Source organism: Nicotiana tabacum, chromosome 15, assembly GCF_000715075.1.
Source record: "Nicotiana tabacum cultivar K326 chromosome 15, ASM71507v2, whole genome shotgun sequence".
NCBI lineage: Eukaryota > Viridiplantae > Streptophyta > Magnoliopsida > Solanales > Solanaceae > Nicotiana > Nicotiana tabacum.
In genome coordinates this window covers 34938716-34949817 of record NC_134094.1, presented here as the reverse complement: position 1 = coordinate 34949817, position 11102 = coordinate 34938716, and the positions used below count along the sequence as shown (strand labels likewise).

General features: G+C 36.0%; 2 protein-coding genes across 2 annotated transcripts; both read left to right on the top strand.

Annotated features, from left to right (window-relative positions):
- The first annotated feature begins 243 nt into the window (after positions 1–243).
- On the top strand, positions 244–2976 carry LOC107771649 (putrescine N-methyltransferase 1-like). The gene is made up of 8 exons (XM_075230747.1): positions 244–618; positions 747–823; positions 906–1133; positions 1257–1329; positions 1429–1500; positions 1619–1814; positions 2253–2385; positions 2481–2976. Exons 1-8 carry the CDS (start codon positions 327–329, stop codon positions 2535–2537), a joined length of 1128 nt encoding a protein of 375 aa, XP_075086848.1. The 5' UTR covers positions 244–326; the 3' UTR covers positions 2538–2976.
- Positions 2977–6863: 3887 nt separating this feature from the next.
- LOC142169578 (uncharacterized) lies at positions 6864–7701 on the top strand. The gene is made up of 2 exons (XM_075231458.1): positions 6864–7082; positions 7300–7701. The coding sequence occupies exons 1-2, from the start codon at positions 6864–6866 to the stop codon at positions 7699–7701; spliced, it is 621 nt and encodes a 206-aa protein (XP_075087559.1).
- Positions 7702–11102: the final 3401 nt, after the last annotated feature.

The window sequence follows — 11102 nt, the reverse complement described above, 5'->3', positions numbered from 1 at the left end:
GAGTAAGAAAGCAGACGATTAAAGCAATTTTTAAAAAAGGAGAGAGAAATTAATGAGCACACACATATACTAGTGAAATTAGGGTACTAATTTACTAATAATTGCACCGAGACAAACTTATATTTTAGTTCCAAAATGTCAGTCTAACCCTGCACGTTGTAATAAATTTTTAACTCTATTATATTATATCGAGTTGCGCCCTCCACTCCTCGGTGTCCAAATTGTATTTAAATGCATAGATGTTTAATGGGAGTGTACAGCAAGCTTTCGGAAAATACAAACCATAATACTTTCTCTTCTTCAATTTGTTTAGTTTAATTTTGAAAATGGAAGTCATATCTACCAACACAAATGGCTCTACCATCTTCAAGAATGGTACCATTCCCATGAACGGCCACCAAAATGGCTCTTCCGAACACCTCAACGGCTACCAGAATGGCATTTCCAAACACCAAAACGGGCACCAGAATGGCACTTCCGAACATCGGAACGGCCACCAGAATGGGACATCCGAACAACAGAACGGGACAATCAGCCATGACAATGGCAACGAGCTACTGGGAAGCTCCAACTCTATTAAGCCTGGTTGGTTTTCAGAGTTTAGCGCATTATGGCCAGGTTAGTATTAAGAAAGAAACTCAAATGCATCGTACTCTTGTATTTTGGTTTGTGTATAATTTATAATATGGATAAATTATGACGAAGTAAACTCGCATACATTAATTTGAAATAATCTAATTTTGCAGGTGAAGCATTCTCACTTAAGGTCGAGAAGTTACTATTCCAGGGGAAATCTGATTACCAAGATGTCATGCTCTTTGAGGTAATTAATATTCTGATACACATGCTTTAATCTAAAGTGATACTTTTAATTTACTTTTAGTTTATTGCATGTGCACGTACAGTCAGCAACTTATGGGAAGGTTCTGACTTTGGATGGAGCAATTCAACATACAGAGAATGGTGGATTTCCATACACTGAAATGATTGTTCATCTACCACTTGGTTCCATCCCAAACCCAAAAAAGGTTTTGATCATCGGCGGAGGAATTGGTTTTACATTATTCGAAATGCTTCGTTATCCTTCAATCGAAAAAATTGACATTGTTGAGATCGATGACGTGGTAGTTGATGTAAGTCAAACTTCTTTTACCCACATAAAGAAAATGATTTAGATTGCAATTCTTTTTATTTTTCTAAAAGAATAAATATATTCTCTCTTTTTTTTTTTTAAAACAAAATTCTCTTTCTTACAGGTATCCAGAAAATTTTTCCCTTATCTGGCAGCTAATTTTAACGATCCTCGTGTAACCCTAGTTCTCGGAGATGGTGCGTATATGATAGTCTCGTTTTATATTTTATTTCACTTGATTTTTACCTTTTTTTGTGGTTAATTAATCATCTACCATTGGTTCTCTTTACCTTCAGGAGCTGCATTTGTAAAGGCTGCACAAGCGGGATATTATGATGCTATTATAGTGGACTCTTCTGATCCCATTGGTACGCTATTACTATTTAATACCAAGACTATTCTTATTATATAAGCTACTAAGAAACTAATTGAATAATTAATAAACGTAACTGTAATTGATTTCTAAAATAATATATATAATTTCAGGTCCAGCAAAAGATTTGTTTGAGAGGCCATTCTTTGAGGCAGTAGCCAAAGCCCTTAGGCCAGGAGGAGTTGTATGCACACAGGCTGAAAGCATTTGGCTTCATATGCATATTATTAAGCAAATCATTGCTAACTGTCGTCAAGTCTTTAAGGGTTCTGTCAACTATGCTTGGACAACCGTTCCAACATATCCCACGTATTCTTTTTCTCTCTCTCTTCCTGTCTTTTTCGATGCAATGTAAATTTATAAAATTGGAAGTCCGTTTTACTTTTCTATAGACGTAGATCCTAAAATTGTCAAGAAATGGAGAATTGACTTACAAGAAAAATCAACTTCTTTTCATTTACTATTCTTTTTGGTGACAAACTTTACTTATTATTTCGTTCTAAAATGAAAATTTATTTTTATATTTTAAAATAATTTAGCTTTAAACTTTTAATTTTACTTGTTATATTTTTAATAAAAAAGATTTATTGTCAAATAAATGTTGTGGCCATACAATAAGTTTCAAATTATGTCACAAAAATTGAAACAGAGTGAGCAAATTTTTATTTCAAGTAAACTTTCAAGGAATTGTGTTTAAGTTTTCTCAACTGATACTGATCAATGATGTCTTAAATATTTTGATTTCAGCGGTGTGATTGGTTATATGCTCTGCTCTACTGAAGGGCCAGAAGTTAACTTCAAGAATCCAGTAAATCCAATTGACAAAGAGACAACTCAAGTCAAGTCCAAATTAGGACCTCTCAAGTTCTACAACTCTGATGTAACTTCATATCTCACAATTTCTTTTTCCGTTTTACTGTATGTTCTTCATCAAATTTTATAACTAACTCTTTTCATATTGTCTTTTTTTTTCAGATTCACAAAGCAGCATTCATTTTGCCATCTTTCGCCCGAAGTATGATCGAGTCTTAATCAAGTGAATAATGAACACTGGTCGTACAATCATTGGACCAAGATCAAGTCTTAATCAAGTGAATAAATAAGTGAAATGCAACGTATTGTATGAGAATTCTGCAGTAATTATCATAATTTCCAATTCACTAATTGTTGTAAAATTCTTTCTCTGTGGTGTTTGGTACTTTAATATAAATTTTCCTGCTGAAGTTTTAAAATGGACGTTCCAATTCGATCCTCGCAAATCAGTTCATTATCCTTCTTTCAGTGTACTAAAGCCAACAAATCTCATAGTTACCGTGGTGTTGTTTTTACTATGGGATTTGCGATCTTATTAAGGTTTTGGTCTATGTTTTGGAATTGTAATATTCATATTTTTAAGTTACTCTGTATCTAAATCGGCCTAGTCTCTCTTTTTTAATAAATGGCGTCATCGTCGTTGCAGTTTGTTTGCTCATTTTTCAGAAGTATGATGGTTTGAAATGTCTTTGTTTCTATGGCCTCTTTACTGCAGCTTACCGATTTGCTTATGTTGGATATTGCTTCTGATTCATATGGGATATGAAGTTTGGTATTTGTTGAATGATTAAGGAAAAAAATTTACAACAATAACTATGCCTCAATCCCAACCTAATTATGATCAGCGCTTCAAAAAAAAAAAAAAAAAGTAGAACTAAAATTTTTAAGCTTAGATGCAAATCCATAACACTGTAAAAAAAAGTAGGGATTTCTGTTCCTTTCTTTTATAGTTAAGAAAGAACTCTCTGCCTTGTGAATCTTATTGCATCTCTCTAATTCAGCAAAATAATTGAACAATGACTAGGATAAAATATTTCAGCTAAGATAACCCTAATTTTCTGGATGGAATCACCTTCTCCACCAAGTTGTTATTTTCTTGCATTGTGAGCAGACTAGTTCAATTACACCATTAGAGTTTTTTCTCAGCACTATCCTGGCAATGATGCGCTAAGCTCTGAAAACCAATTAGCCTTAATAGAGTTGGAGCTCCCCAATAACTCTTCGTCATTGCCATGGCTAATTGTCCCGTTCCGGTGTTCGGAAGTGCCATTGTGGTGGCCGTTCCGGTGTTTTCGGAAATGCCATTGTGGTGGCAATTCCGATGTTCTATTGAGTGTCACATCGGGTAGGAAAAAATAAATGGATCTCATTTTATGGTATTGGCAATTCTTATCCGAAGAAATAGTTTTGGGGTTTAGTTAAGCCTAAAGTCCATTTCTTTATCATGGTATCACATCCAAGTTCATCCCAATTTATCCAATGTTGATCCCCAAATATTGTTCACGCTTCAGATATCCAGTTCCGATCGTGAGGGGGTCTTGAGTCTTATATCAGGTGGGAAAATATAAATGATTCTTCCTTATATGGTTTTGAACAATTCTCAGCTCATGATCTAGCTTATTGGAGTTGAGTTAGACCAAATGTTAATATTCGAAAGTGCCATTGTGGTGGCCGTTCATGAAAATGGCACCATTCTTGAAGAGAAAGAGCCATTTGTGTTGGTGGATATGACATCCAATTTCCAAATGAAGCACAAATTGGATAAGAGAAGTAGTATGTTTAAGAAGTATTATGGTTTGTATTCTGAAAGGTGGTTGTACCACGTTGTAATGATATTTTAGTTCTACTACTTAGAGTTGCACCATCCAGTCTGTGCCGTGTCAACCCCCGGGAGCCCTTCCGGTTATTGATTCGGGCAAGTCCGGGCCGCCCTTAGGGGGCCGGTTCGAGGGCTATGGTTTTCAAGGAAAAATGCTATCAAGCCCGGCCCCAAACTCAGTTAGGATTTTCGTGGGCAGAAACAGGGCGGGCCGGGGTTTATTATTATTTTTTATTTTGTTGTACTTTTTTGCTCATTAAAATTGATATTCGCATGAGCTATATGCAACTATTTTGATGTTGAAATCTACTATTTTGCATAAACTTTTATATAACAAAAGATTAAAGTTTGGTACCGATCTGGGACAAAATATAAATTCAAAAGGAACATAATTTTTTTTTCTCGAAATTGGCTCGGTCAAACCACCAAACAGCAGTTTGTCCACCTAGATCTTGAAAAAAATACATGAAATAACAAAAACATATAAATTGCATAAACGAGTGTAAAATTACGACCGTTTAAAGTTTCAACCATTTACCACTAGCTTTTTCCCTACTACTAGCTTTAATTTTCAAACTTCAATTCATAACAATGCAAATTCGATTTAGATTTTAATTTCCAAATTTTAAAGCATATAAGTTACAAAGTACAAAGAGAAACTTCAATTTCAAACTCTGGACAATCTTCTAATCCTTTTTTCTTCTTTGTTCCAATCTAATGCAGTCTCTAACCTTCAAGTAGTTTTCTACTTCATCTCTTACATATGGGTGCTTATAAAACAAGTGTCTAACTAGATGACGCGTCCCACTCTATTATCCTTGTGCTCATAGTTAATATATTCAAGTACTAAATTGAATCGTACTTGTATCTATTTATAAAAAACATTCACACGGGACTTGTTCTTGCTTAGAGTCTAGACAACATAAGGAGGACTATCTAATTATACAAATCAAAATCTGACAATATAAGTGAGCAAAAAGAGAATCAGAGATAGTAGGTAGAAAAGGTGTAAAAAATAAAAATAAAAATTATGAGTATTTATAGTTAAAATTAGGTTAGGGGTGTTTGGGGGATGGGGAGGCAATTTTGGCCGTTTATAGACGTTGGCCAATAGTCAAACTGCAAACGGCTGAAAATGGCCAGATTTAAAAATAAATTATCATTACCGTCCCGGTGGGCTGAGACCAAGCTCATATGTGGGCTGGTCTCCCGGGCCCAGAGCCTTGAGAGCCCAGCTCTCGCTCCAATACCCCGTGTCCGATCCCTTCCCAAGCCCAGCCGGGCCTTTTTGTTCCAACTTTTTATCGGGTCAGACCGGAAATGGGCTAACCCGTCCCAAATGATACTTTTAAATGGAACTAGCTCCCCTCCAGCATGATATCTCTCTAGTTTGTCCGGGTGCACATCTCAATTCATACACCTATAATCTACTTTTAAATCCAACGACTAATATTTGTTTAACTAAAACAACTTTCATAACATTGGTAAAACCGAGTAGTTATCAATATTTTTTCCTTTCCTTATTGGTAGTATAAATATAAGGTGAAATCTTAATGGAAACTTAGTCCTCATGTGTTTTAAGAGAGAAATTAAACTCAAGACACAAACATAACTGATTAAATGTATCATGTACTCACTTTCCACTAATCTTTATACAATTACAAGATATTTCATTAACAATCCCTTTTTTTTAATTATTGCAAATTACTTCAGCAGTTTTTAGTGCAACAAGAACATAACTTGCAAAACATATTATACTATTCCCAAAAACGTTCACGTGAGAAATTTATCAAATACATTGTAGAGATTCTTTTAACATAAACAATTACCACTATTAAAAAATCAGAGCACAACTGGTTGATTTTTAAGTAGTAAAAACGGGGTTCAAATTCGTACTTCTATGGAAAATTGTGTTACCCTGCTTCTTGAGTGCGGGAGGCCCATTAGTTTATCTTCCTTTGTCTATAGTGTCTCGAGGAGGTTCCTGCCCGAAGAGAAGGTTGGATCAATCAACGGTCTTACTTTGACAGGTGATGGAAAAGGGCAGTTTTAGATGTATCTACTGAGAACTTAAACGAATTTCTTGCAAGCCAAAAAACAACACATGGTGTAAATATAGAAGTAGTGGAATCTCTGCCTCAGGTGCAAGAGAGGGAGAATCCAATAGGTGAAAGATTTGGAGGTGGTGGTAGTGAGAATAGCAAGTAGTATGCCAACTAGCAGTGAAGTCGTTAGCCAGTTGTCACCAGTTAGTTAGGGTAGTTATAGTTAGTTGGCATTAATTGATTATGGATTAACTTAGTAGAAGTTAGATAATTGATATATATATATATATATATATATATATATATATATATATATATAGATGTGATGTACATTTTATTTGTATTCAATCAATAATATCAGATAGTTCTGTTCCAACATTTCTCTCTCTAAGCTCATCTTCTCTCAACTTAGTTCTGTTATTTCACCTCCATTAATGGAGGTCGAGATGTGATTCAATCCACCTAAACTCACATGGCATCAGAGCAATTGATACTAGTTTCATCTTAATTGAATAATCACGTATTGTGTGTTCCAAAACTCTCGATCAAATTAAGTAATAGGGGTTGCGAAGATCGATCACACACACCCAGTGTTTTATACATCCTTCCAATACTCTGAGCTCAGTCCTGATTCCGATTAAGCTCACAGGCTCTGAAAACTATGGGTTGTGGCATCGCACGATGCGAATTGCTCTTCAAACTAAACGAAAATTAGGGTTTGTAACTGGTACATGTAAGAAGAATATCTTTAAGAAGGAATTACATGAGGAATGGGAGACATGCATTGCGATTGTTCTCTCTTGGATCATGATCACTGAATCGATGAACCTCATTAGTGGAATTGATTATGCATTAGATGCTCACCTAGTTTGGGAAGACTTGAAGGAGAGATTTGATAAGGTTAGTCGAGTTTGAATTTTCCAATTGCACAAAAAGATTGCATCAATTACACAAGAAACTAATTCTATTGACACTTATTTCACAAGGTTGATGCAATTATTGTCAGAGTATGATTCTTTGGTTCCTACATCAGGTTGTGATTGTGTAAAATCAAAGGACTATATTGAACATCTTCATCGTCAAAAGATTTATTCAACTTCTCAATGGTCTAAATAAGACCTATGGACAAGCGAGAAGGCAGATTTTAATGAAGACTGTCGAGCCAACCTTGAATCAAGCCTATGCCTTGATAATTGAGGATGAAAGCCAAAGATCTAGTTCGTATCCAGTCTTAGCTACCAGGAGAGATCCTATTTCTATGCAAGATGGACGAGGACAATGTTACAAAGGAAAGAAGACCTTCATGAAATGTGACTACTGTAAAATGAGTAAACATTTTAAAGAAAACTGCTACAAGCTAGTAAGTTATCCAAAAAATTTCAATGGTAAGAGAAAGGTTGTGGCTAACTGTGCGACTGGAACCTCTGAGCATGAAGAACCACCAAGCATGGCTGGAGGAAAATCAAACAGTGATGGTCCTGCAGGAGAACATTTCTTCACTGAGGATCATTACAAATAGATTTTGGATATGTTGAACAAAGACACATCAGTATCCCAAGTGAATATGGCAGGTATTGCTATTACACTAAAGACTAGTTATCCTTGTAAGGAATTGATAGTTGACTTTGGTGTGACTCATCACATAGTTGCTTCCTTAGATATATTACATTTTAAGACTGAGTTAAAAACTGGTAGAGATCAGGTTCACTTATCCACTGGTGAGAAGACAAACATTTCTCATATTGGTAGTGCAACATTCCTTAAGGAGATGAAAGTAAAAAATGTGTTGTACATACTTCAAATTTAATTTGTTGTCTGTGTCAAAACTCACAAAGGAACTCAGTTGCTCTATTCATTTCTATCCCGACTTTTGTGTATTTCAGGACTTTTGGAGTGGCAGGGGGAAGGGAATATGTAAAGAAAAAAATGGCTTGTATGTGGTGAAGGATGGGCACATAACTAGAATTCTGAGGGAAGCATCAGTTGCAGAAGTTCAAAAACCAGAGGTTGATGAAAATCTTTGGCATAAGAGACTAGGTCACACTTATGTTAGTACAATGAAAAACATAAAGTTTTTCAGCATAAGAAACTAGATTTGGATATGAATAAGGACTGCTTTGTATGTCCCCTAGCTAAGCAGAGTATACAAGTTTTTCCTAGAAGTATCATAAGAAGTATCGACCCTTTACTGCTTTTGCATATGAATATTTGGGGACCATATAAGTTTCCCACACAAGATAGAAAGAATTATTTTTTAACAGTTGTGGATGATCACTCTAGATAACCTTAGGTTCATTTACTGCAATTGAAGAGTGATGTAATTGTGGTGTTAAAAAAGTTTATTTCCATGTTAAGAACACAATTTGGTGTAGCAATTAAAATTGTTATAACCAATAATGGAGGAGAATCTTTCAGTAAGCCGCGTAATGAGTTATATGAATTTTATGGTATAATACATCAAAGTAGTTTTGCATATACCCCCCAACAAAATGGGGTAGTAAAAAAAAAGCATAGACATATACTTGATACAACAAGAGCCTTAAAATTCCAGGCTAGTGTGCCAACTAAATACTGGAAAAAATGTATCACTATTGCTGTGTACATTATGAATAGACCCCCTCATGTAATTATATATGGTAAAACACCTTATGAGCTTCTATATCTTAAAAATCCTTCACTTGAGCACTTACGAGTCTTTGGATGCCTGTGTTATGCAACTACCATGGTCCATGCCAACAAGTTCTCAGCTAGAGCCAAACATGTAGTGCACCTTGGGTAATCAGACAAAGAATGAATACAAACTTCTGGATCTTACAACTAATCAATTTTTTGTTTGCAGGGATGTTGTATTCAAAGAGAATTTATTCTATTTTGCTAAGTCTTGATCCTCATATCATGTGATCGCTCATGCTAGGGGGAGTATGCCATTTGAACATGGACCATTACACGTAACTGTAGATCTTGTACTTGAAAATGAAGTTGATTAAGTTGGTGAAGCTATAGATGAAGATATTGTACTTGAAACTAAAATTGGTGAAGCTTATCTTGCACATGCTGATGAAGAAAATGCTGCAACACCTGAACAAGCAATTGAATCTCTATGTAAATATCAAATTGGTCATTTTGACTTCTAGCGCGTCGTTCAGCGGTATGAGGCCTTGAGTACCTTCACTTTAGATATTATGACTTATTCGTGTGGTCGAAATTGAATTTCGGGAAGTTTAGAGTTGATTTAGAAAGAAAATTCTAATTTTGAAAGTTTTAAGTTGGAAGAATTGACTACGGTTTGACTTTTGAGTAAACGACCTCGGAGTCCGGATTTGAAGGTTTCAATAGGTTTTTATGGTAATTTCAGACTTGGGCGTATGTTCGGGTTAGGTATCGGATCACTCGGTAGCATTTCAGCGCTTATTATGGAAAGTTAACATTTTAAAAATTTAAGAAATTTCCTAAGTATGGTTTGGAGTGGGCTTCTGAGTCTTAGAATAGGTTTGTATTGTGATTTATGACATGTGCGCAAAGTTTGGCGTCATTCTAGAATGTTTTGATATGAATCAGACGCGTTTGTCGAAGTTTGAAAGTTAAAGAAGGATTTCGATCGTCGATTCGTAGTTTTGAGGTTGTATGGCATGATTTGAGGCCTCGCCTAAGTTCGTAATGTATTTTGGGATACGTTGGTATAATTGGTTAAGGTCTTGATGGCCTTGGGTGGATTCCGGATGGTTAACAGATTAATTTTTGTACTAAAGGAATCTAGGATTTTTCTGGTTGCTGGTGCGATCGCTTCTGCGAAAGCTGGGTCACAGCAAGGAGCGGCTGGGAGTGAACTGATAGAGGTCGCAGGTGTGAAGAAATTCCCGCACCTGCGTGATCGCAGATGTAACCATTGGAGCGCAGATGCGGTCGAATTCCGCAGAAGCGGACCCGCACCTGCGGATGAAACATCGAAGAAGCGAAGGCGTAGAAGCGCTTCAGGGGCCGCAAATGAGGAGGTTGAGCGGCTTGAAGGGAGCCACAGAAGCTGACTTTGTGCTGCAGAAGCGACGTTGCAGAAGCGGCCAAGTATAATGCAAATGCGAAAATGTCGCTGGGCAGAGTTGTTTTAAGAACGGGATTTGGCCCTTCTTCTTTCATTTTTCACTTGGATTGGCCGATTTTGGAGAGCCATATTGAACGAATTTTCAGCAATAAACACAAGGTAAGTGAATCCCACCTATTACAAGTTAAATACATGGTTTATATATGGATTTAAACATGAAAATTAGTAAAAATTTGGAATTTTGGTAGAAAACCTAGAATTTGATATTTTTGAATTTTGACCACGAAATTGGATATGAAATTTGGAATAAATTATATACTTGTGTCTGTGGTGTTATGGGTAAAGTTTATCTTCGAAGATTTCCGGAATATGGGTGCGTGGGTCCGAGGGTTGACTTTGTTAGCTTTTGAGCGAAATTGAGAATCATTATAAATTGTTAAATTATACGTATTGGGCTATATTGTGATTGGTTTGCATGTTATTTGACTTGTTTTGAAGATACAAGTATCGGGTTGAGGTGTTTGAGTGGCGTTGGAGCCGGTTATGGATCTTTGGAGTGAGGTAAGTCTCCTGTCTAACCTTGTGAGGGGGAAGCTACCCCTAGGTGATATTTATTGTTACATGTAACTAGCTGTGGGTGGTACGTATGCACGAGGTGACAAGAGTCCGTACGTAGCTAAAGCATGTTCATGTCCGGGTAGACATAAGACTTTATCATGTAATAATTGAATTATTTGAACTCGTTCTACTGGCTTAATTTATTAGAGTTATAACGGAATGTGATTTAGAAATAAATATATGTATAATAGGCCGAGCCTTAACACTTTGAGTTGTGGGCGAGTTATGTGAAAAACGATAAAGATTATTTTCATTCTGTGCTC

What these genes read in the sequence shown, in the direction of transcription:
- LOC142169578 (XM_075231458.1), top strand. Translation starts at nt 6,864, where the DNA reads ATGCGAATTGCTCTTCAAACTAAACGAAAATTAGGGTTTGTAACTGGT. An exon ending in TGAAGGAGAGATTTGATAAG is followed by an intron (nt 7,083 to 7,299) that starts GTTAGTCGAGTT and finishes GGTCTAAATAAG; the next exon opens with ACCTATGGACAAGCGAGAAG.
- LOC107771649 (XM_075230747.1), top strand. Translation starts at nt 327, where the DNA reads ATGGAAGTCATATCTACCAACACAAATGGCTCTACCATCTTCAAGAAT. An exon ending in AAGATGTCATGCTCTTTGAG is followed by an intron (nt 824 to 905) that starts GTAATTAATATT and finishes GTGCACGTACAG; the next exon opens with TCAGCAACTTATGGGAAGGT. An exon ending in GGACTCTTCTGATCCCATTG is followed by an intron (nt 1,501 to 1,618) that starts GTACGCTATTAC and finishes ATATAATTTCAG; the next exon opens with GTCCAGCAAAAGATTTGTTT.